Below are 26,595 nucleotides of genomic sequence, written 5' to 3' on the forward strand. Positions count from 1 at the left end.
TTTCACAGTGCTCTTCCATAGCCAGGTCTGTCGCTACACTTCATTTGAGCGATTTGCCAGCGTTGGACAAACGTCTGCCTGAACCCATTAGCATTCTGGCATAGAGGGGGAAAAAAACAGTTTTGTGTTTCTTTAAACCAATCCCTGTCTTCTTGGGTGGCACGAAGCCCAGGATGCAGCAACGGTGCTGTTGTAGCTGTTGGGTGGGGGACATGTTTTTGGTTTTTGTGTGTGGGGAGGTGGTATTGAGAAAACAGAACACAACACAGTAAAAGATGTATGTCGACTTGGCCATCATAGCCCTAAAGGTAAAGTGTGTGTCTTGTTCTGTGTGTGTGGAGCCCATGAGGACAGACTGTCTGGACTTCGCTCTGGAGAAACTCAGTGGATTTATTAATCTTAGTCTTAAAAGAGACATCGCAGAAGCTCATGTGAAGTGAGTCGATCTGTACGTTGGTCAAGTCAAATCAACTCATGTCAGATATTCTTTATATATCTTTGCCTTATTGCACCATCCAAGTCCCAACTTAACATTTTCACCGTGTACGATGCTCCCTCAGATGCTGATGCTGTTGTTTCATGTAGTGACGGGGACTTTGAAACACACATGTGGGGGAAGGGAGGAAGACTCTGGTTGAAATAGACTTTACACCCACAGCCTACTTCTTGTGTCTCAGACAATTACATTCGTACTGGTGGTGCCAGATGTAGAAATACTACTATTAGTGGTAGCAGCAGTTATGATGCAGGAGGCTGCTCAGCCACCAGTCCCCTCAAACCTGACCGCTTTTGGTTTTTTTGTCGTTATGTTTAAGTATTTTGTCTGTTTAAACTCGAATCAGCCTATAAAATGCATATTATATATTTCTTAAGTTGCGGTTATGGGACACTACTTTACTCGGGGTTGTCACGTCTTGCCAAAGGCCCTAAAGAGGCCCCCGGCTGGTCCTGCAGTAAAAGCAGAAGCTGCAGCAGGAGGAGTAATTGTAATCACACTTATGTACTTGTGACGCTTAATAGCACCTTCAGCAGATGTGGTATAAAAGCACACGAGGGAATCTGTGTCCGCCGACGTGGTCACGATCATGAGCCTCTTCAGGATTCAGTTCATGAGACAAAACCCAGGAAACATGTTATTTTATGGTGTTATTTGCTGTGGAAACATTCAAATGAGCAAAAGCTGAACATCAACACAACAAATCTATCAGATCTACCTACAGCATCGGTCCAAAATGACCGAAGCAAAACGTCACACTGGTCAAAGCTGAGCCACGAACACAAGTGGAAGCTTTTCTTTTTTTACTACTTCGTCCTTAAATAACTGATAAAAAGTGACACATTTCTCTGCATCATATCAGTGAAAGTGAGAACTAACCCATTATTTATGAATGATAAATCCTCAGTGTATCTTTGTGGGGAGAATCAGAGAGATGGTCGACCTACACACCCCCCCAGTAATATAACATGGATGGTCAACCAGCGCCATCCAGTGGTGCAAAGACAAGACTGCACCCCGTCTGGTCCCTTTGCCTCCTTCTTACTTTCCAATAATTCATCTCAATTAGAACAAGGTTTGGGTGACAGACATTGTGTCAAAGGAAAAGTGATATATTCTCCCTTTGTCTCCCGCCCTCTCTCTTTTCCTCACACTCCTCCCCTCCTTCGCCCCTCTTTCTTTCTTTCTTTGCTTTTCCTCTCTATATCCCTCACACACCTCTTCCTCTTTGTTCCTCCTCCCCCTCCTCCCTGTAAACTGTACTTCTCCTTTTCTTTCTTTTCGCACTTGACCTTCCCAGCCTCCTCCTCTTCCTCCTCCTCCTCCTCCTCCTCTCTCGGTGTGTGTGTATACATACATATATATATATATATATATATATATATATACACACACATCAGGAGCACTCAAGCACCTCCTCAGGCTGCAGGAAGACCAATTAATTAAAAGCACTAATAACCCTTTCTCTGCTGGGAGAGAGAGCATTTTCTCCCTCATACATTATTAATGTAGCTCTGTATGATCATTTGCAGGTAATGTGTGTGTGTGTGTGTGTGTGTGTGTGTGTGTGTGTGTGTGTGTGTGTGTGTGTGTGTGTGTGTGTGTGTGTGTGTGTGTCCCAGCTTAACAAGTGTCTCGTTGAACATATTTTGTGCGTGATAGTGATTTACACTCTGCGGTGCTCATTAAGAGCTGACCAACTGAGAGTGATTAAGTGAGTGAGATGGTCTGAGTGTGTATTGTAGTTCATGTCATTTGCATGGTAAGAGGTGTGTGTGTGTGTGTGTGTGTGTGTGTGTGTGTGTGTGTGTGTGTGTGTGTGTGTGTAGCTCATTTGGAGCTCTTGCTAAGTGCTGGCTGAGTGGACCTTGGGGCCACTCACACTCACTGAGGAAGAAATGAAGTTAACAGGTTTTCTGTTTCCTACAGTTTCTCTCTAATGTTTTCATGCTTTCTTTGAAAAATCTAAAAAAAAAGCCCAGTCATGCACCGTGTGATACACCGAAACACACACAAGCACATCACAGCAAACACAAGATCGAAAATGTGTCAGTGAAGACAGCTCCTAAATAAATCTACTTTTTGACTCAGGGAATGAACTCATTTGTTGAATCTCTTTGTGGTGTGATCAGAAGACACCCTTTAGAACACCTTTAGAGCATAGTTGGACATGTAAAACCAGTCATTCAGGAAGCAGCCTGTTCACACACATTCCTCTTCTGGGAAGCAGTGAATTAACTTTCGTAATCAACCTCCATGGAATCTGATCGTTAACACAGCCGACGCTCTGTCGTTTTCAATTTGCCAGTTTTGTCAGCTCGACAGTCCAAACCCCAAAGATACTGAAGTTACAACCAGAAGCAGCAAGAATCGTTTAACACTGTTGTTAACCTGGGACAAGGTTACGCAGCATGTGACCTCCTGACGTTTTGTAGCCGTAGATAAACCACATGGGGGTTTCAGGATGTAAATACCAGTAGAAAACATTGTACCTCTCACGTCCACCCCGACTGTGAGACCTCAGTGGAGGGTGGTAACAGTTTGCCTCCTTTGGATAATTAGGAAATTGCTTTTAGTCACATTATTAGTTAAAGTTGTAAGTTAATTAGTTAGTTGTACCCTGTTAACACAAAGATGCAATATGGCGTTGTATGTCTTAGACTGGCTGTTTTATACATTTCTGTTCTGTTGGCTGCTAGAGATGCTCATTGCTCATTTAGAATTAGCCTAAAAAAGTGTCCAATAGCTTCATGGTGCACATATAAAGCTTTGGTGCTTCGCTCCGATAATATACTTGTATCTTGTGCCAAAAATATGTCACTATGATCAACCTGAAGGAAGCTGAAAGAGGAGGTGGAGCAACAGTGGAAAGACTTCGACTCCAGACTCCTGGAGTGCTGCAGTTGAGAGGAGTCGTCGTTGTTTCTCTCTACATAGTGAGACCTAAACTAAGTTCACTGAGTCTTTCTTAGCTACACAGCAGTCTCTGACAAACCCTGGTGAGTACAGCAGATCATATCTACTGTGTTTGAACATCCAGCGTGGACACATGCTTATGTATTACGTATGTCTGCTGCTTTGGTCATTAAAAAAACCACTTCCACATATTTGTAATGTAGATATGTAACACAAAATGACCTCCTAACATTCTAGTAATCATAGTCTGCTTTTTCAAAAGAAACAGTGATTCTTAGTTATGGTGTTGCTTCTTCACACTTTCACCTTTGTTCTCAGTGAAAATGTCGGCTGCCAGCTGTTTGCTGTCTGAAGACCAGTTTCTGTGCCCCATCTGTCTGGACGTGTTCACTGATCCAGTCAGCACACCGTGTGGACACAACTTCTGCAAAAGCTGCATCAACAAACACTGGGAGGATAATGTCCTTTGCAAGTGTCCCAACTGTGACAAGATTTACAACACGAGACCTGAGATGCAGGTCAATACTTTAGTGTCTGAGATGGTTTCTCACTTTCGAGCCAGCAGCAGCTCAGAGCCACAAGCTGCCAAACCAGGAGAGGTTCCCTGTGACGTCTGCACAGGAACCAAACTGAAGGCCCTGAAGTCCTGCCTGGTGTGTTTGGTCTCCTACTGTGAGACTCACCTGGAGCCTCATCTGACCGTGTCAAGCCTGAAGAGACACCAGCTGATCGACCCTGTGGAGAACCTGGAAGGCAGGATGTGTACGAAGCACAATAAACCTCTGGAGCTGTTCTGCAAGGCTGACCAGACATGTATCTGCATCCTCTGCTCTATTTCAGACCACAAGGCACACAATGTTGTTTGTCTTCAAGAAGAGTATGAAGGGAAGAAGGCTGAGCTTGGGAAAACAGAGGCTGAACTTCAGCAGATGATCCAGCAGAGACAACTGAAGATTGAAGAGGTCCAACAGTCAGTCGAGGTCAGCAGAGAAAGTGCAGACAGACAGATAGCAGCTAGTGTTGCAACGTGGATGAAGCTGAAGGAGAGTATTGAGAGACAACAGGCTGAAGTTATTGAGATCATTAGAGAAAAGCACAGAGGGATAAAGACAAAGGCTGAAGACTTCATCAGAGAAATGGAACAGGAAATCTCTGAGCTGCAGAGGAGAAGTGCTGAGCTGGAGCAGATGTCACAGTCAGAAGATCAACTCCACCTCCTCCAAAACTTCTCGTCCCTGAATGTTACACCACCCACCAAAGACTGGACAGGCGTCAGAGTCTATCCTCCGTTACATGGGGTGGCTGTGAAGGCAGCTTTTGCTCAGTTGGGGAAGGCACTCAGAAAGGCCATTAAGAAGATGTTGTTCACAGAGGCCGAGCTCAAGACAGTCCGGCAGTTTGCAGTGGATGTGACACTTGATCCTCATACAGCACATCCCCAACTCATCTTGTCTGATGATGGGAAGCAAGTGCATCATGGTGGCGTAAAGAGGAATCACCCAGACAACCCTGAGAGATTTTCTGCCTATGGCAGTGTCTTTGGGAAGCAGATGGTTTCCTCTGGAAGATTTTACTTTGAGGTTCAGGTTAAAGGGAAATCTGCTTGGATTGTAGGAGTTGCCAACGAGTCAGTCAATAGAAAAGGAACATCCGTAATTAACCCACAGAACGGTTACTGGACTGTGTGTCACAGTCTGAAGTCAAAGCTTGAGAAGGTGGGGGTGTTTGTGGATTATGAGGAGGGCCTGGTTTGCTTTTATGATGTGGATGCTGCTACTCTTATGTTTGGCTTTTCTAACTGCTCCTTCACTGAGAGACTCTTTCCATTCTTCAGCCCTGGTCTTAATGATGGAGGTAAAAACTCTGCCCCTCTGATCATCTGTCCTGTCGACCAGACTGAGTAGAACCACCGTGTGATTTTCTGGGAAAAGACTCACTGTTTTTGTCTGCACGGTGTGTACTTGTGTTCTTCAGATTATATTTAATTACATACAATTTAAGGATTCAATTGTTTGGTTTTTTTAAAATGCAAACTTCTGTAGGTAACATCTCTTAAATGCGGCGGGCGTCTGACTTCTAATTTTAACATTTTAGGTGCAAAAATTCAAACTAAGCATGCAGTGGGCTCATCAACCGTGCAACAACCATGTACATCAGTCTGTTCATTTGTGGTGAATACGTGTGTGTGTTCTGCCTCTAAATATCTGCTGGACACTCTGGTTCTCTCATTACTAGTATGCATGTACAAAAGAAAATGTTCTTGAGTGGGAAAAGTGGGATTATTGTGCCTCTAAATAATGTTGATACTGTGCTCATACTGAAATAAAGACTTTGGTTTCACTTTCTGTCGTGTTGTCTTTTAATCAGACAATAATAGAGAAAACAAGGATCTGAATCTGATAGCAGTAAACATAGAGTGAGATGAATACACATTTAGTAGGAACATGGATGAACACATGAAGCAAGATGACAGGGTTCATCTGTTTCTTCCTTAATGTCTCCCCCACTTTTCCTCAAATGGGGGAAACAGCGCCCCTCTGGGATGCAGCGGCTCCTACATGTTATCCGGTGTGTGCGGTCAAACATGGCGCTGCACCCGCGCAGAGCACCCAGAGGTGAACAGGTGGTGTTTGTATCTCCGGGTCAAACATGAGTAGGTGGGTGCTCAGACTGCCAACCAACAGGAGAGAGTAACAGTAAGTGTGTTTACATGAAAGAAACTGCAGAGGAGCTTGTTTCAGTGCTGTTTTATTAGATTAGATTAGGACTGTTTTTCCATCCATGTCATTCCATTCCTTCATTCCTGTCCATACCTGTACATTTCTGAACCAAAGTGTAAATATCCCATAGTGTAAATATTTATTTCATCACAGCCATATATTTATATTTATATTTATTTTGCTGTTGCTATTTTTTCTTTTACTATTGCTTCTTTTCACTCTCCCTGTTCTATTGTTGCTGCTGTAACATGAGAATTTCCCCCTATGGGGGATCAAATAAAGAAAAGTCTAAAGTCTAAAGACACTTCACCTCCTGACAGAGAGGAGACTGGACTCAGACATCTAATGAAGTGAGTGGAATATATCTTCTGTCTGTCTGCCTGTCTGTCTGCCTGTCTGTCTGCTCACTGGTTTCTCTCCTGATGGTAACATTTCTCTTTGGCTGTGAAACAAAACATTTCAGAAACTTTCTCAAGCAAATGTCTTTGCTTCAGTGTAAGTTTGCAAAAACACCATGAAGCATTTTATACAACATATAATATAACATGTTTAATTAGAAATGACAAGTTAAGTGAATAAACCGTACCCACAGGTAGACAGCACAGCTCTCCAGCTAGCTTATTCTTATCACAGTGCTCATTTGAATCAAGATTCTAAAAATGAAGAGAATACATTTTTAAAAATTGATTGATTGATTGATTGATTGCAGGAGTCAGTGTTATAGCTGAAAATGGGGTCTAGAGTCCAACATTCATTCATACAAGACAAAATGGCGTCTATCTGACAACAAAGTAGTTTTTTTTAATTCAAGAAACCAAATTTGAAATCTTTGAATAACTTGTAATTTCAATTTTCTAAAATACTATAAGCTGCAGTGGTGTCATTTTTCTGTACTACAAATCAAATAACATGAAACCATAATTTACAGTACTGTGACATTAGATAAAAACATTTCTGTCTGTTCTAGTGAGCAGCAGTTATGTTGCAGCGCTGCTGGCCGGGTTAATGCTCATTAAATATGGAGTGTTTCCTCCTGCAGATAGATTTGGATTCTTAACCCCACTGTTGTGGTTTAAACTTCCCTGATGGTCAGTGGAAACCCAGCTGCTGTGAGCTGTAGGAACCACCAGAGGTCCTCCTGTCTCAGCTTTCAGCTCAGAGTTCAGTGTGGAGACACATTTCCACATCCTCGACTCCAGACTCCTGAAATGAAAGTGAAAGTGAGGAGAGTTCTGCAGTTGAGAGGAGTCGTCGTTGTTTCTCTCTACATAGTGAGACCTAAACTAAGTTCACTGAGTCTTTCTTAGCTACACAGCAGTCTCTGACAAACCCTGGTGAGTACAGCAGATCATATCTACTGTGTTTGAACATCCAGCGTGGACACATGCTTATGTATTACGTATGTCTGCTGCTTTGGTCATTAGAAAAACCACTTCCACATATTTGTAATGTAGATATGTAACACAAAATGACCTCCTAACATTCTAGTAATCATAGTCTGCTTTTTCTAAAGAAATAGTGATTCTTAGTTATAGTGTTGCTTCTTCACACTTTCACTTTTGTTCTCAGTGAAAATGTGGGCTGCCAGCAGTTTGCTGTCTGAAGACCAGTTTCTGTGCCCCATCTGTCTGGACGTGTTCACTGATCCAGTCAGCACACCGTGTGGACACAACTTCTGCAAAAGCTGCATCAACAAACACTGGGAGGATAATGTCCTTTGCAAGTGTCCCAACTGTAACAAGATTTACAACACGAGACCTGAGATGCAGGTCAATACTTTAGTGTCTGAGATGGTTTCTCACTTTCGAGCCAGCAGCAGCTCAGAGCCACAAGCTGCCAAACCAGGAGAGGTTCCCTGTGACGTCTGCACAGGAACCAAACTGAAGGCCCTGAAGTCCTGCCTGGTGTGTTTTGTCTCCTACTGTGAGACTCACCTGGAGACTCATCTGACCGTGTCAAGCCTGAAGAGACACCAGCTGATCGACCCTGTGGAGAACCTGGAAGGCAGGATGTGTACGAAGCACAATAAACCTCTGGAGCTGTTCTGCAAGGCTGACCAGACATGTATCTGCATCCTCTGCACTATTTCAGACCACAAGGCACACGATGTTGTTTGTCTTCAAGAAGAGTATGAAGGGAAGAAGGCTGAGCTTGGGAAAACAGAGGCTGAACTTCAGCAGATGATCCAGCAGAGACAACTGAAGATTAAAGAGGTCCAACAGTCAGTCGAGGTCAGCAGAGAAAGTGCAGACAGAGAGATAGCAGCTAGTGTTGAAATGTACATGAAGCTGAAGGAGAGTATTGAGAGACAACAGGCTGAAGTTATTGAGATGATTAGAGAAAAGCACAGAAGGATAAAGACAAAGGCTGAAGACTTCATCAGAGAAATGGAACAGGAAATCTCTGAGCTGCAGAGGAGAAGTGCTGAGCTGGAGCAGATGTCACAGTCAGAAGATCACCTCCACCTCCTCCAAAACTTCTCGTCCCTGAATGTTACACCACCCACCAAAGACTGGACAGGCGTCAGAGTCTATCCTCCGTTATATGGGGGCACTGTGAAGGCAGCTTATGCTCAGTTGTGGAAGACACTCACAAATGTGATTAAGAAGATGTCGTTCACAGAGGACGAGCTCAAGACAGTCCGGCAGTTTGCAGTGGATGTGACACTTGATCCTCATACAGCACATCCCCAACTCATCTTGTCTGATGATGGGAAGCAAGTGCATCATGGTGCCACGAACAGGAATCTCCCAGACAACCCTGAGAGATTTTCTGCCTGTGCCCGTGTCTTAGGGAAGCAGATGGTTTCCTCTGGAAGATTTTACTTTGAGGTTCAGGTTAAAGGGAAATCTACTTGGATTGTAGGAGTTGCCAACGAGTCAGTCAATAGAAAAGGAACATCCGCTATTAACCCACAGAACGGTTACTGGACTGTGTGTCACAGTCTGAAGTCAAAGCCTGAGAAGGTGGGGGTGTTTGTGGATTATGAGGAGGGCCTGGTTTGGTTTTATGATGTGGATGCTGCTACTCTTATGTTTTGCTTTTCTAACTGCTCCTTCACTGAGAGACTCTTTCCATTCTTCAGCCCTGGTCTTAATGATGGAGGTAAAAACTCTGCCCCTCTGATCATCTGTCCTGTCGACCAGACTGAGTAGAACCACCGTGTGATTTTCTGGGAAAAGACTCACTGTTTTTGTCTGCACGGTGTGTACTTGTGTTCTTCAGATTATATTTAATTACATACAATTTAAGGATTCAATTGTTTGGTTTTTTTAAATACAAACTTCTGTAGGTAACATCTCTTAAATGCGGCGGGCGTCTGACTTCTAATTTTAACATTTTAAGTGCAAAAATTCAAACTAAGCATGCAGTGGGCTCATCAACCGTGCAACAACCATGTACATCAGTCTGTTCATTTGTGGTGAATACGTGTGTGTGTTCTGCCTCTAAATATCTACTGGACACTCTGGTTCTCTCATTACTAGTATGCATGTACAAAAGAAAATGTTCTTGAGTGGGAAAAGTGGGATTATTGTGCCTCTAAATAATGTTGATACTGTGCTCATACTGAAATAAAGACTTTGGTTTCACTTTCTGTCGTGTTGTCTTTTAATCAGACAATAATAGAGAAAACAAGGATCTGAATCTGATAGCAGTAAACATAGAGTGAGATGAATACACATTTAGTAGGAACATGGATGAACACATGAAGCAAGATGACAGGGTTCATCTGTTTTTCCCTTAATGTCTCCCCCACTTTTCCTCAAATGGGGGAAACAGCGCCCCTCTGGGATGCAGCGGCTCCTACATGTTATCCGGTGTGTGCGGTCAAACATGGCGCTGCACCCGCGCAGAGCACCCAGAGGTGAACAGGTGGTGTTTGTATCTCCGGGTCAAACATGAGTAGGTGGGTGCTCAGACTGCCAACCAACAGGAGAGAGTAACAGTAAGTGTGTTTACATGAAAGAAACTGCAGAGGAGCTTGTTTCAGTGCTGTTTTATTAGATATTATCTGTGGGGGAAGATGGCAGCTGTTAGCTATGAGCTGAGGACACTTTACCTCCTGGCAGAGAGGAGACTGGACTCAGACATCTAATAATGTGAGTGGAATATATCTTATGTCTGTCTGTCTGTCTGTCTGCCTGTCTGCCTGCCTGTCTGTCTGCTCACTGGTTTCTCTCCTGATGGTAACATTTCTCTTTGGCTGTGAAACAAAACATTTCAGAAACTTTCTCAAGCAAATGTCTTTGCTTCAGTGTAAGTTTGCAAAAACACCATGAAGCATTTTATACAATATATAATATAACATGTTTAATTAGAAATTAAAGTAAATAAAATGTCCCCACAATTTCACAGCAAAGCTCTCAAACTAGCTTATTCTTCCCACAGTGCTCATTCTAATCAAGATTAGAAAATGCATTTTTAAAAATGGGTTAATGCTGATTGAATATGGAGTGTTTCCTCCTGCAGATAGATTTGGATTCTTAACCCCACTGTTGAGGTTTACACTTCCCTGATGTCCAGTGGAAACCCAGCTGCTGTGAGCTGTAGAGCCGCCAGAGGTCCTCCTGTCTCAGCTTTCAGCTCAGAGTTCAGTGTGGGGACACATTTCTACAGTTCTTCTCTAAAAGTCAAAGTGTTTCCTCATGTTTCATCTCATGAAGTCAGTAATAAGTAGTCAGAAATGTAAAGTAATGCAGATTATTCTACACACTATTGACACAGGAGTAGATTGTAAGCTATAATTGTAAATAATTTGCATTATATCACCTGGACTTTAAAGAATTGGTTGCTCTGTGCAGCAGGTCTGCAGGTGTTTGAGAGAATCCCCTCATTGTTGTGTTGTTTTTAAGCTAATTTCTCTAAACTGTAGAGTTAGTGAATCATTAGCGTTACTAATATACTTCAGGTATTGAAAGCTGTTTTGTTTTCACCAAGCATACAGATTGGAGGGCTGTACCAAGCAGCCTGTTGGTATTTAAAATCAGCATTTGAATGTTTCTTTTTTCTGTTTGTTCTGTTTAAACCAATGAGAACGACCCCAGCACCCTTCAGTTAAGTTAACTTGAAATTCATCTCTCCGTGATCACGTCTGACACAACACACAGACTTTAGGAAACTCAAAAGAATGGATGTCACTGAATTAACCAGCTAGCATCTGAGTGGAGCGTTACAGAACAACGACCCAGCGGGGCAGGTAGTGTCAGGGAAGCAGTTCAGTTTTAACCTCACGACTGGACATTCAGTACAGTCCTACTGTATCAGTGGTGTAATACAGGCAATGATACTCTTTAGTGTGTGAGTACGGCCACAAAGGAACGTGCTGTGGATGCTCCTTCACTGAAGTGCCACTGATTAGAAGATTTAATCTAGTTTTTTTGGTTGTTTTTAATGTCCCACTGCTCAGATTTCTCTGTGGAAGAGAGGCAAACTCATATAACTTCAGAATAATTCACAAACTGTATCACATATTTAATTAGCATACGTATTTCCCTGATGGATGCAATGTTAGGTTACTTTTTCCTCCCCCCCCTCCCCCCCTTCACTCTTGTTAGTGCTCTTCAGAGAAAGGAAGTGGTCGGTTAATCTTGAATATCCCCCCAAAGACTCGAAGAGGACGACGAGGGGCCCTCAAGGAGGCTTGTCTCGTCTCTTCCGAGTCAGACTAATCAAATATGACTGCTAATTAGATAATTGGAGTGTCTGCGGCCTGCTAATGCATTACCCATACCTGTCTCGCCTGATGGGATGAAGGAGCGCCTCTGTGACGACAGGAAACGGGAGAGATGACGGGTCTCTTTGAAACATGTCAGGAGCTGCGGAAGAGGGGGGGAGGAGGAGGAGGAAGAGGTTTCCTGGAATTAGATGTAGCGAAGATGAAGATCAGAGTCACATGATGGCTGAGAGATTTTAAGTGAAGCCGAGGGTCTTAAGCAGCCGTGCAGCTGTCAGAGAGTGAGCCCTGAAGTGTCTGTGATATCTTCAGAGGCCGGGGGAAGACCTGAGGTTTCATATCAGGGTGACGTGTCGCTCTCTCTCTAATCCTGGCAGTGCTTGTGATTGTGCATGCTCTTTCTCCAGCTTTAGGGCTTCGTTGATATGTGGTTTTAACCCCCTGACATACAGTTTTCTCCCCTCTTCCTCCTCTTCCAGCCTTAAGATTGGACAAACCACCTTAATCCTCTCATGACTGACATGGCTGACTGGATCACACACTCTATATATGGTCTTATCGCCTCGTTCCAACTGTACAGTGAAGCTAAATGACGGTTACACCAAGTGAAACATTCAAATCCAAAGCTCCATGTTTCTTTTTATAGCTGCACCATTCTATCATATGAAAACATTGTTGGTTTCTTGTTCATGATTTTTATACACGTTTCCCCCAAATTCAGCCTGACAGACATGTTTGGTGTCTTAAAAGTTATATAAAGTTACTTTAAAGTTCGGTGGCTTTGGCTGCACAGCAGCTACAGATCTTATTGGTATTCTGGATATTGGTGCTTGAACAGTGAGAATACTTAGATGCAGGCTGGTGATTCATTTGGCCAGAAGACAAACACGTGCAGTGGAGGGCTTGAAGGTTTTTGACGCTCTGAGGTACGTCAGAGCTTCTCTGCTGTGTCTCTCACGTTCGGGTGAAGTTTAACTTGCGTGAAGTTTATTTTAAAAATTGAACTCCCTTGAATTGATTATGATTTATCATTTTGATAGTCTACAAATACTCTTACTTATCATTTCTGATGTGAACGTATGAAACAGAGTGAAGTAAACAGTACAGTCTTTACCTTCTGCAGTGGAAGTGGAAATACTCAGATATGTATAGACCTGTACCTGAGAACTGTACTTAAATACAATACTTCAGTACATTTAGCTCAGTTCCACCACTGGTACCATATATATACATCAATTATGGTCATTGTTAATGTAGTTGGTGGTGATTGTACATTTCATTGTGCAGCAGCAGGTGGCACTGTTGTCTGATCATGTGGAGCTGATTAGTTTTTTACTTTATTCAGCCTGTGTGAATCCATCTATTGCACACACACACACACACACACACACACAGCTTGCTTGTTGTCAGGTATCAGGTGTCAAACTACCAACCACACACACTTGAGGGAGTGTCGCCACAACACCTGAGAAGCTGAGAAACCCCCTCAGAGAGGAGAACAGGACCCAGAAGAATAAACTTTACTTATTTAGGCCTTTTTTAAAAACACAATCACAATAATAAGTTGAGAAAAGTCCAAACTGGATGAGAAACTATATCAGAGAGGAATTAGATATTAGAATAAAACATATTTGAGATTATTTTTCGCAGAACATTTTGAAGAAACTTCCTTGAGATTTATTTTTCGTGATTGAGTCGCTTCATTCAGTTTTACACCCATGTTTGTGTTCACCTGTCAGTCACTGTTAGAGCTGCTCAGAAGTCTTCCTCTGTCTGTTTTCTGCTCTCATCAGTTTAAAGCTCACTTCTTCTCTTTATTGTTTAGAAACGAATGTTGCCAGATTCATTTTAGGGTTCACCACAACATATATAACAGTTAACGTGCTCATTAATGTGGGCTGAATCATAGCCCATGTGATAGTAAATCAAACATTTAAAGCCCCGTTTAAAGTCAAATAATCTTGTTCCATCTCACGTTATGGGTTTGAACAAGTTTTGGCTGCAGCGGATGAGTTTGTACTGATGCAGCGGTGGGCCAGAGGGGCTCGAAGAGGTTAGAGATGCTGCAACTCTTATTTTCTGTCATCATTATTAGTTGTTTGATGTGAAATAATGGAAATACCTGTTACACCTGAAAACACTGTAGAGGCTGCTCAGTAACGTATGCATGTAGAAGTATAAAGCATAATGATACAACTAACTCGCTCACTAAGAAAGTTATTGTAACGTCCTGTGGTGCACAGGACTTTATTTTGAAATTCCACCTGTTATTGATCAGTGCATGTGTGTATCTGTGTTTGCAGTACACTTCCTGTTTGAGTGAATTAGAGAGTGTGCTGTGGAGTGTCATTCACTTTTCTACTGTTGACCAGCACATGAAAAGCTGAATTTCTGTTCTTTTGTGAAAAAAGGACAACAGAGTTAATCTCACCCACTCAGGCCTACCTGCTGTCGCCGGGCGAGCGCAACGGCGAACGTACTGATTGGCTATCGGCCTCCGGCTCCATTGTTGTGGCCGCGCTTCTGTTGTCTCATACCTCAACAGCTGTAATGAGAGAGGGGAGGCAGGGATGGGGGGGGAGGCCTTTTTCCCCTCCTGTAGGGAAGCTGTTGAGCTTAATGTTTAATAAGCCACTGGACACAGAAGGAAACCCGATCCCCTCCAGAGAGGGTGGCGTGTGTGTGTGTGTTTTTGTGTTTGTGTATGTGTGTGTGTGCCCTCTCCTTGCATTTGTTGTGTGAGTATCCAGGCGTGCTGTATTATTCTCTGGTCAATGTGTGAATCACATGCACTGTGTTGATTGGGCTCCGTTGTAATCGACTCTTTATTCAACTGGAGGCCGGCTAGTGTTTCTCCTCACAGCTCCTGACAAAGCACGAAACTCCTTTCTCTTTTTGTCTTTTTAAAGCTCGGTGGTTGATATTTTTATGAACGTGACATCAAATGACAGCGAAAGCTTGTTTTGATTAACCTGCAGTAAGTGATCACTAACTCGGCAGCTCTTTTAGCTTTACTGCACATGTAAGACCCCATTGACACCTGCTGTTAACATACAGTCCATATCTGGATGAAGAGCTTTAATGAGAGGTGTGAGTGCAGCAGCATCAGAATGGTAATGGTTTGGGCAGACCACATCTGGAGGTGGTCTGGTTGGTATTGTGACTGGATCTTACCCAGATATATACATGACATCTGTCCAAGGAAAGGTCACCTACAGCCTCGGTTGTCATGTCAAGTGTCTCATGTTCGGATGAAACCTAAATGAGGTGTTCTACATTTAGCCACTTTTAACATCTCTGTTTGCCAGATCACAAATAGGATTCCAGTCCTTCTTTCCCTGGCCACATGCAAAGCAGGCTGATGAATGAATAATGAATAATAATCTGTTAATGCTAATGTGTTATCCAATGTTTCAGGGCTGTCTGTCTGCTGGATTTGAGGTTCTTTTGCCCCCTAGTGGCCAAAAACATGTTGGCGCCACGTCCTTTAGTGCGCAATAAAAATAAAAGTAATCTGCAGAGGAACTTTCATTACTTTTATGACTTCAAATGAAAATAAAAACAGGAATAAATGACGTTTGGCTGCCTAACTCGTTAAGAGCTGACTTCCATCCTGCCAGTGAAAACTGAAAACTGATTTCCAGCAGCTGCAGGTTGACTCATCGCGTTTATGGTTTTACCATTCATCACAGCCCCCCTTTTTATAATTCATGGAATCCTCTTTTATTGTTTCATCCTCATCAGTGGAACAACCCTCTCATGCCAGTTGAAAGACATTTGCTTCCCCTCTCCTGCCGCAGGGTCCTTCTCAAATGAATCATATCCCCTCCTTTGGATCTGTCTGCACCTCCTTTTTATTTGTTTGCAGTAAAAATGGCTGCTTTCAAATCTTCAGTAAGTTTCTCAGCCTTGGGCTTCTTTAGCATTGGCAGAATCACTAAACGTAACACCATGCTGTTGGTAGCTAAATACAGTAGCTAGACTCTCACACAGTAGCACGGTGCACCATTCTTATCCACATTAGATTACTTGAAATAATTTTCTCAGCAGAGAATGCAAAGTTCATTGTTGACCGTGAAGACAGTAGCTTTCTCTGGTGCTTTCAGTTGCACCTCGAGGTCTTCAGAAGTGAACTTATGTCCTAAATATGGAACTTTAGTCATGTGACCACAGGTATGTGGTTGTATGTGAGCTGTTCAGCGAGGGTGTGAAAGGTGTTGAAGACATGACATCCTTAAAGGTTCGCTGTGGAGCTTTTATTGTACCAGAGTAGTCACAGTTCTTCCCCTGATCCACAGGTGGTGGAAACATGCTAAGATATGCAGCAGTGCACCAGCACCAGCAGAGAGGAAGAAGACTTGTGGCAGGTACACATGGATGTACACAATACAGGATTAAAATGCTGCAAAAATCAGCTATGCAAATGTTTTAGAAGGAAATCCATTCAGCACATTTGTTAGAGCTCAAGGATACACACATTGTGTTCTACAGAACATTTCTATATATACAGTATATATGTTCTGCTCAATGTCTGTGCATGATAACAACCATAGTCCCACGTACAGAAAGTCAAACTGTAGTATTGGTAGAATATTTTCAAAGATTAAAGCCTCACAGTCACAGAGCCATCGCTGATGAGCACCAGAGATCAAAACTAAACGGAAAGAGAGAATCTCACAGAGATGCTTCAGCGAGAGTATAAACTTCCTGTGAAGTCCTTTTGAAAAGTCAAAGGGCTGCACTGTAAAGTAACATGTGGAATGCAGTTTAGAAATAATTTGGTTTAGACATAATTCAAACAAATTGTGTGGAAGCCCGACCAGATAAATGCTGCCATAGTCCTGCCAGGGGATAAATAGCATTATAAACATTTGTCCAGACCTATATAGTCACAGACATTTATTGAAACACAAGGTCAAACAACAGATACCTCATATAAAGTCCAAACTGGCAGTCCAGCAGATCACACACATCGCTGGCCCTCCACAGCTGTGTGCACCAGAGCAGCTGGACGCACACACAGGCTTCACTTGTAGGCACTAGCCAGTTAAGCGTTCATATCGACCACATGGTGTTTGACTGGCGGTAATAATACGGCTTCTACTCATCAGCGGTCACACTGAATGGCTATTCTGCTGCGGTCACGTGTCCTCTGTTGGCTGAAGCTGCCGGCCTGCCTCCTGTCCTGGGACTCGGGTAGAGTTACTGGGCAGCTAAAGCCTCTGATCTATTATTCATCTACTCATGTCAGATATTACAGGGGAACAGGGTGACGTGGGGAGGGGGCGGCATGCACCGCTGCACCACAGGGTCAGGAAGTGGACACAGACGGACTGGCAAGTGAGCAGGCTGGCAACCGGATCGACCAACAGGCAGCCAGGGAGGGACTGTAGGCCTCTGTGCCTTCCGACGCATCTGTCACAGTGTCCCTGACAACACTGTCGTCCCATCTGTTCCCTGTTGTTGCTCTCAGGCTGTAACCTTCACTGTAAGTTCATTAAACACTAAATCCCTGAGGCATATACAATGAGAACTTCCACATATCAAAGACAAGGGTCATTTTCTCTGTGCTACAGGTCTCTCCAGTCCAGTTACCCCAGCTAAGAGTCGGGCCAGATCCAAGTGTAGTGCTGCAGGCCTGTGTGTCAGTATGTCTGATATCTGAGTGGCTGGTATCACTTCTGATCACATCATCTCCATCTCTGCTGCTGTTTATCCAGAGCTGGCTGTTTATTTATAGAGCATCACGCTGCTGCCAGTGTTGGTGTTCTTAATCAGGTCTCATTATTCTGCATTTATTTACCTACCATGAAGGCATGAGGTTCCCTTTTTGGCAGTCACAGAAGTAGTGAGGGGCCCTAAGGTGGCTACTTCATTTTTACCCAATAATGCTGATAATCTAGTTAAATAACGTGAACATTGTTTTTTTTTAAATCATGCAAGTCTGCTGTAATTATTCTCCAAGGTCATGGCACCAGCTTTATCAAATGGTAAAGATAAATCACTAGATTTTGCCTTTAAAAATGAAGATGCCAAGACCAAGCTATACAGAAAAACACTGTGCACTTCCATTCTCGCGTGCATTTCAATGCGATGTGGTCAGCAGGCGACCAGAGAAGAGAGGGCCATTATCATTATCATTGTATTAGTGTCACAGTATTTAGCAGCGGACTGGAGACCAATAACAGGTCCGACCAGACCAAACCCTCCTGAGCTCCCAGTGAGATCTGGAATTAGCCGAGCGCTTGTTGTCAGTGTGATCCATTACTCTGTGTGCACAACATGTGGGGGAGGGGGAGAAAAGACGGTTCTGAACAGGGTGGAGAAAAAAAAAAAAAGTTAAAACCTGACCCTGTCCCTGCACACAAAGCCTCGGGGTATGTGAGGGGTATGGGAGCAATAATAGCCCTGCCTAAAAATAAAAGGGACAAAATGACAGTGGAAGATACCGTTACAAAGAGCTCCAGTGGACAAATAGGAGGGCCAGCGCTTTGAAGAGTTTCTCACAAAAGACGGACCACACACTCCCCCCCCTCCTCCCCCATGCCTCCCGCCCCACCTCCGCTGCCTGCGCTGCTCTCCCTCCGATCAGGTTCCCATTATCGGCGAGGCCACACGGTGGAGAGGGCAGGAGGGGCTTGAAATGCCTGTCAGAAGCCGCTCGTCTGTGTCCAGCCTGCATGGCTCATGTGAGGCACGCAGGCAGCAGGACGGCACACACACACACACACACACACACACACATACACACACACACCCAGACAAACACGTGCACTAAAACTTTATAGAAGTCTACTTGTGAGGACTTTTATTCATTTCCCAATTCATCCTGATCCTGACTTAAGCTGTAACCATTTATGAGAGAAGTAAAACAAAGTTTATGTAGTGGAGCACTTTTCACAGAACAAAGAGCTTTACTGGGTAAAATAAAAACAATAAATATAATAAAATCATAAATAAGATCACAACAGATCATATCATGTTAGGCTGCAGGAGACAAGGAAAAGGCCACTTTCACATTATTTCATTATCTTATTATTTCTACTAACCAGGCTGGCAGGATGGCTCACATGAGTCCGTTGCTGCACCACTTTGCTGGTTCAGACTGAAATAGCTGAAAAACTGTTGGACGGATTACTACGAAATGTTGCTCCGACATTCGTGGTCCTCAGAGAACAAATGCTGCAGACTTTGGTGATCCCCCGACTTAACCTCATGGTAGCATTAGAGGAGGACATTTGCGGCTTAGACTGAGACGTCCCAGCAACTGTTGGATGGATTGTAATAACATTTGGTACAAACATTACGTTCCCCTCCGGATGAATTGATTGACTTTGGTGATCGGCTGACTTCTCCTGTAGCGCCATCATCAGGGCAGAATTTTATGTTGTATAATACGTTGGTTTATGACTGCACACCTGCAATATTATCCATGTTTCACTGGATGCCTGTGTAAACTGTCTGGGAATCACCAGCGTCTGTAGGTTTTCTTTTTCGGTGGACCGACAAACGTTATGTTCTCAGCTATGCTCCATTCTTGAGGAAACATTTTGGACCTTGCAAGTACATTTTGTCACCTCACAGGTTCTGAGCAGCTTCACGCTGAAAGTAAAAATCACCTGCAAGCGACCAAATCCTGCAGAATATTCACAGTTAGATCGATCATGTAGCTTAAAACCACATGGGTGGGGGTTTACAGTTTTGAAAGTGTGTTGTCACTCACAGGAAGGTGAACTGAAACAATATTTTCCTGTGAAAGAACACTTCACTGCTCATTGTATTCTCTAATGTGGTGAACCACACCCATTTAGTTATTCAAAAGGCTTAAATAAACCATGAAATGCTTTTTGCGCTCTCAAAGGCAGAGTGACTGACAGAGACTCACTGCAGCGACTGAGTGTAGGATGCCCAGTTATGTGTGTGTGTGTGTGTGTGTGTGTGTGTGTGTGTGAGGGGGCCCAAGCTTTGGACTGGGTCCACATGTCCAGGCACGTCTCCTGCTCTGTGTGTGCCACAGTCTGCCTCTGTAATTAGGACCTGAGAGGGTAAAGTCCCTCTGCTCCACCGTCCAACACACTCCCTCCACAGTTCTGACATGTGGAGGATAAAGTTGCCTCCAGATGCTGATGAAGTCCACTCGCACAATAAGTAATGGTGAGAACATCAGGATCAACAAGCCGTCGTGTTCAGGTTTAATGGTTTGGTTTGTTGTGGTGACAGCATGTGACATAAGCTGAAGGCGGTGACGGGAACAGCGATTGCAGATGTTACTGATGGCCCCTTATGTGAACGACCCACAGCTGTGCTATACGTCTTAGAGGTTTTCTGATTCACTAGTTGTGTTTTTAAGGTATTAAGGTGTTCGTTGATTTAATTCAACTTTGCATCGTCTTGTCATTGTCCAGGCATATTGTCGGTTCATTTCCCCACGTTAGATTTTATCCTCATGCGTTGTCTTTGAAGGCAGGAACTCTGGATGATTTTGGGTGTTACATGAATGTTGGAGGTGGAATTAAAATGGGGTTTAAGCTTGATGCCGGTCTGTGAGATGCTGGACCATAAGATGATCTTATTTGTTTGCTTTTCAGACACTGATTGAAGTGTGACAGTCTTTACCTATTATAAGTTTACGTGACTGTTTTCGTTAAAAAATGATAATTACAATAACTTAATGTGATATGAATCGAACCATTGCTGTGTTTGTTTGCTCTGAGCTTCAAGGGATCACATCACACTGCGAGTGTGACTGTGAAGTTTGGAGAAGGTCAAGTTGCTGCTTAGAAGCGCTCCTAATCCTCTGCCATCTTTGACGTTACATGACCTGCAGAGTTTAGTTTCATTGCTGAGGGAAAAAAGATACAGATAGTGTACAAGTTACCAGTCATAAAGGGCACTGGTTGGATTCTGGATGTGGACGGTGGCCCAAAGGTGGCCTGAGTGCTCCCGACTGTAGCTGAATATCCACACCCACGCAAGTCCACACCCTCAAAGCCTCAGGAGGTCCAGTTTTCATGTACGGGCCTAAGCTGGCTCACATTTGGTCGTCAATGTGTCCACATTTGTTGTCCGCATTTAATTCAACCAGTTATCATGAAGCATTTCGGTCCTGTTCTCTTTTGTCACTCAGAACAGATAAAAAGTCAAAAATAACTTCACTCAGCATTTGAGAAGAACTTGTGGGAGCTGAAGGTCAAAAAGCCAAAACTGTGACTGCATGTGTTCATGGGTGTGTACATGTGTGTTTATCTCTGGCCAGGATCTCAAGAGGTTGCAGCAGTATTGTTAATACATGGTCATTTTGTGTTGCATTGAGTGACAGACGGGCTGGAAATGTGCGTTCCCGGCTTTCTTAGGAAGGTGGCAGCGGGCCGCGCTCGGGTGGGCTTAGCTTGAGGAAACATTTTCTCCCGTAAGATCTCAATCTGGCACAGCACGCTGCCAGCCACAACAATGCCGTGTTGAAAATGGGAGCGGGACACGTTATCCTCCCACGGCCGGCCCGGTTCCGAGCCGAAGGAGTGGTCCGGCTGGCGGTCCTGATAAGCACCTGCCATGAGACTGTGAGGTGGAGAAGGGAGTGCCGCCGTACGAACTGTTCTGATTAACACCCTGAATAACCCTGCATGATGTCACCATTTCACCAAAGGGATGAAATGACCTGCTGTGAAAAAAAAGAGAGAAAAGGGGTGACTCATTTAAGGTGTGGCGAGTAAGCAACTCCAAAAATACAGTTGAGGATTAGTAACGCACCCAGGAAGACGAGAGGAGGGAGGAGGTGAGACAGAAATGATAGATTCTTTCATCACCCATTTAGATGGATAACCACTGACCACACTCACTCATAACACATTTAAACATGAACCAATAAGGGCTCACGAATGAAGTCACAACTCTGTGAGGAGATGATTAGGCAACCAAATAGGTCACAGATATGTAAATGATTAGGTACGCACATGTTCTGGCGTGTATCTTTATTAATGGGAAGGTTTTTCAGTAAGAGACATACAGCGAAATGATCCTTTCACAGTAAAACATGAGGAGAAATAAAGAAAGAAAAGGAAAAATACTCGTCCGTTTACTTACTGTTTTATTTCTGGGCCTGCCCACTGTCTATCACAACCTAATGGAGATTCAATCCAGCACAATAGGTTGGTATAGACCTTTATGTGGGCTTCTCCTCCCTCTGTAGAGACATATTAACTGGCTTCTGTGACTAATGGATGTAGTGGGATCTAATTTAAAGGAGGGAGGGTATCAAATCCACGCGCACAAAGACATTAAAGGAAGTCCTCCGGGAGGCCACAGAGTTTTGATCCCCGCCGCCTCTCATGGGATGGCCGGCCGCTCATTATGGCAGATAAAAAACCAGGACGAGAAAGAAGAAAATACACTATACTGCGCTTTTAACGTCCTGTAATTTATTGAAAGACACACATGGCATGGAGTCGAGATCGTCATCAAGTATCGTGTCTCAGACAGGCAGCGTGGAGGGAGTGTGTCTGTGTGTTGCACACCGGCTCAGCTGGATTCTGCTGATATACATTGTTTGTACTGTGATAGTGATTAATGTTAACAGAAAAACTATTTTAAAAAAAATACTAAACCTTGTGGAATCAGTCCAGTAGATCGGCTCAGCCGGCACTGAAGAAGCTCCAATGGCTGTCATGTAACCTGACGGGCAATTGTGCCAGATCAGAGTATGTCGGCCACTGACACTCAGTTTATTATTCAAAGTGTCTGACAACATCACGGGAAGGATCCCTACAGAAATAAGATCCTTTTTCTCTAACTAACTGGGTTCAAAGCTGCTAAACTCGGTTTTTATTAGTTAGTTTGCGTTATTGTGTGACTGTGGTGATGTAAAGGGGTACTTCAGATCCTACTCTGTATTTGTTTGTAAGTGTTTGAGGCAGCAGCAGATCAGCTACTGTCGGGTAAAATTACAGTTTTTGTCAATGGAGTCTGGTGGGTTTGAATAACACGACACAGCAGCTGCTGCAGACGCTTTAATAATAAGGTGATGGATAATAATTATGACAGTTGCCTCTGGTTGATGTTAAATGCATGCTGGGATGCTTTTATAACCCAATTTCAATTTTATACCCCAAGTTCTCCTCTGAAATGAGTCAAGAATGACTTTGGACTGTTTTTTCAAGACCAAGTTTCACGTTTCCAAAAGAACCCAAGAACAGGACAGACTGAGACAGGCCTCAGGAGATAAAGCTGTTTAAATGTCCAATGCTTTGAGCATCAGAAATTAAATTCCATTGATCTCTGTGGTACTGAGGTCGTAGCAGAAGTCTTAGAGAAGTAGATCTCCAGACCTCAAAGACGTGAAACCTAGTAACGCTCCATAGTACATGCTGGATATCATTAGTGAGAAAATATGTATTTATGCAGGTACAGTATCTTATAATGGTTCCAAACACCTGCTGACTCCATATGCTGGTGACTACACACTTTACCTATTTATTAATAGAGTGTTTTCATCCCAGGGACCATGAAGTGGCCCAGGACTGACATAGAAATCCAACTGGTTCAGGTAATAAGACTTTTCTTCATCCTGACATTTCAGACGAGAGGAATATTCTCCTCATTCTCCTCAGACTCAGATGATTCCATCAAACAGCTTGCATGATTATAAATCGTGGTATGATGCTCCTGGATCAGGGCTCACACATTGATCTTGTATACTTTTCCCACCTCTGATGGCATCTGCTGCATCAGTCTGCATAACTGATCTATCCAGGAGTATAACAATGTGCATTCTAGTGCTGAACCCCTGCTGTGAACTGTGAGCCTGTCCACGCATCAGTGTTTCTTGGCATGTGAGCGCCTGTGTTTTGTGATCCACAGCGTGATGTTCAGTGCAGTGATTTATGGTGCAATGCAGTTCTGACTTTATGGTTTAATTGCTCCTCTGCCCCGCTACTCTTGCTGCTGTCGACAGCGACACGCCCGGCCCTTCCCTCTGCACGTTGCAGTAGGATATTTTCACAGGAGGTGGGCACCTGCCTCAGCTTCCTCACTGATTGTTTCCAGGACCGGGGGGCCTCTATAGTCCTGACATTTTTTGCACTGAGGTAACGTTTCCTTGCATTATGGTCGCAGAATAGCTCCCCTTGTCCATTGTGCTGCACATTAAGACTCCTTATGGATTCGTGAACAGTGATGGGGGAACGTGGAGGGAGGGAAAGGGGGAGATTCCGGGGAATTCCAGCGGCATTCCTATCAGATTGCCTTCCTCGCTCTTTCTTTTTTTCTGTCAGCATAATCAGTGCACCTCCGCGGTGTCAAGGCCATGCCAGATATCTGCGCTCGACACACGATATTAACAGGAACTTGCACATTTTGGCGGTTTGATGAGCATCTAAATAAAGAAGGATCAGAAGAAGTAAATCAAAGTATTTAAACAGCAAAACTGCAAATGTGAAAAACTAGTTTGATATAAATAGATTTCACCCGAGTGGAACATTTTCTTTAATTGATTTAAAATGTAAAAGGAACGGGAGCAGTACTTAGGAAAGGACTCTTTATGCTTCTGTTTTCCCAAACACACACTTTAAGTACAAACCCTAAACACTTCAAGTATTTTCAGAGGATCATGCAGCCATGAGAGAACCTGCCGGCATCGAGTTTCAGAGCGATTTGAACAAAAATCCTCCAACAAAGTGCCTACAAATAATACCACTTCTCTGTTGGAGATCTCATTATCCAAAGAAGGAAAAGGAGACAAAAGAACAAACAGAATCACAGTTTGAAAAGGCCTCTCATGTGTGTTGACAGTAAACAGAGAACAGAGAGCGTGCGGTAATGGAGGAGCAGCGACGCCGGGTCGGGTTCAGTGCCGTTGGTCCGATGATGGAGGAGGTCGCTGTGTTTACCCGGCGCTGCTTGGTTTGACTCAAAAGACTCAAAAGCCAAATCCAGCTGTCTGTCACTGCTTCTGATCATCCAACCATCCTCCCATTTACCAAATCATCAGTCACAGACACAAGTACTACAGGATAGTGATAGCGTTGAAGCTACGGATATAGATAAATGTCACTTACTTTTCCAAGTGACAGCCAAATGAACTGTGATAAAAGAGAATCAGATGCCCCATCCTGAGGGAGCTAATATAGCTAACCTACATTCAGCACATCTTTTTGATATTATCCACAGGCGACTTCTCTGTAGCTCTTCATGTGTGCATTATTGTGACAGGAAACCAGGAAAGGAGAAAGACTTTTGCGGGACTACAAATATGACTTTGACCCAGAGTGTCTCCCTCTACCTGTGTGTGGCGGCTACCTCGCTGAGCTGCTTGTCTTTCTACATTAGGCTTTCCTTTGATAATGTCCATGAAATAAAAAAAAAAAAAAGGTTTTTCATGTTTGTATCATATTGTACAGGTACAGACACTGAAACTGTAGTGAAAGATATGTAATGCTGCTTTTGTAAATATGATTATCACGTTCATTTCCTCGTGTTGGGTGTAAAAAAAAAAACAAAAAACGGAGACTCTGACTCGGTAGATGATTGGCAGCTGAGGTGTGTGTGAACCACACTGCTCACACAGGTTATGCGGCTGCTCTAACTTGTCAAGATAGGCAAAAAAAAAAACCCAACAGATTCTACAATACATGCACGCTGCTCAGGTAAGCAGTGTGTCAGTACAGGAAGAATAAAAGTCTCCTCTTCCTTCTCTTCTGCTGATGTGATTCATTTTAACCTGTTGTAAGTTGATTCAAATCAAGAACAGTTTTGGCTTAAAAAAAAAAGCCCACAACTATCCTGCATCCACAATTAGACATGACAAGATTTCACCAGAGAAACTGACTGCACCAGATAACTTCTAGTAAACTGTGATGCAAATCCTAGACCACCAGGATAGAGAAAAACTAAATGAAGCCATAATAAGCTGGCAGGAAAAGAGTTTTTTTTTTTTTAAGACAACAGTCGGATCAGGTCCAAGTTCAGGAGGAAGGTTGTTCAGAGGGAAATGTCAAGTGTTTTGAGAAGAAAGCATTTGCTTGGATCAACTCCAGAGCTTCAGGTCTTTTCCTACAATACCTGTGATGTCTATCTCTGCAGCCTTAAATCATCTTGGCTTTGGCTTTTTGTTTTCTCCAATTAGCCCCACATGTTACCTGGCAGCACCAAACACAGAGACTCAGCATGCAATCATCTTTATTTTGTCTGAGCATAAAGACTGCAGGTTTGGAAATGAGATGTCTTTTTGTTCAGTGTCTGCTTGCTTGCTTGTCCTTTCCACATCTGTACTCTATGTGTTTGTGTATTAGTGTGTTTTTGGGTGCTCCAGAGAGCACACAGGAACATTTTCCCACTGCTCCATGGAGCCGCCGTTCTGTTGTCGTGAACCAGCAGCCGAGCTGGTCATTGTATTTGTGTCCTGTGTATCACTTCCTGCGTCAGATTGTGGATTGTTAGCGAAACAATGGTGTGTTTCGCTTTGAAAGGACACCTCAATCATTTACCACTAGGCTGTAAACGCAGACGCATACAGCTCTGTTGTCCTGAGACAATATGTATTTTTCCCCCTGCGCTGTCACTTGATCGCAGCCTGAGCCGACAGTCCACGTAATGAATCATAATTTAGATATGAGCATAGCCCCCGCTTTTTCATCTGAATACAATACAGTGAACTGCAAGTGGCATTCACAGTGTTCCCCATCAAGCAACAGGGCGCCATGTTTCTAAACCCCTCCCATTTCTGCTGATAAAAGCAAAAAAAAGAGAGATCTTCTCAAAGATACTGCAGGCCACAGCGTATAGTTTCAGTGTGA

General features: G+C 43.5%; 2 protein-coding genes across 3 annotated transcripts; both read left to right on the forward strand.

The window, feature by feature from the left end:
* Positions 1-3,735: 3,735 nt before the first annotated feature.
* Positions 3,736-5,721, forward strand: LOC139212210 (E3 ubiquitin-protein ligase TRIM21-like). 2 transcript variants are annotated; one of them, XM_070842702.1, is made up of 3 exons: positions 3,736-4,374; positions 4,492-4,689; positions 4,738-5,721. In XM_070842702.1, the coding sequence occupies exons 1-3, from the start codon at positions 3,736-3,738 to the stop codon at positions 5,314-5,316; spliced, it is 1,416 nt and encodes a 471-aa protein (XP_070698803.1). In that variant the 3' UTR covers positions 5,317-5,721. The 2 variants fall into 2 exon arrangements, with proteins under 2 accessions (XP_070698803.1, XP_070698802.1); XM_070842701.1 differs by having other exon boundaries at positions 3,736-5,721.
* A 1,655-nt stretch (positions 5,722-7,376) lies between these two features.
* LOC139211886 (E3 ubiquitin-protein ligase TRIM21-like) lies at positions 7,377-9,722 on the forward strand. Its single transcript, XM_070842306.1, has 2 exons — positions 7,377-7,466; positions 7,702-9,722. The coding sequence occupies exon 2, from the start codon at positions 7,707-7,709 to the stop codon at positions 9,285-9,287; it is 1,581 nt and encodes a 526-aa protein (XP_070698407.1). The 5' UTR covers positions 7,377-7,466; positions 7,702-7,706; the 3' UTR covers positions 9,288-9,722.
* The last annotated feature ends 16,873 nt before the right edge of the window (positions 9,723-26,595 follow it).

This window comes from Pempheris klunzingeri, chromosome 13 (assembly GCF_042242105.1).
Source record: "Pempheris klunzingeri isolate RE-2024b chromosome 13, fPemKlu1.hap1, whole genome shotgun sequence".
Lineage (NCBI taxonomy): Eukaryota > Metazoa > Chordata > Actinopteri > Acropomatiformes > Pempheridae > Pempheris > Pempheris klunzingeri.

Excerpts from the sequence above, each read along its gene's own strand:
- LOC139212210 (XM_070842701.1), top strand. The coding sequence starts at position 3,736 with ATGTCGGCTGCCAGCTGTTTGCTGTCTGAAGACCAGTTTCTGTGCCCC.
- LOC139211886 (XM_070842306.1), top strand. The coding sequence starts at position 7,707 with ATGTGGGCTGCCAGCAGTTTGCTGTCTGAAGACCAGTTTCTGTGCCCC.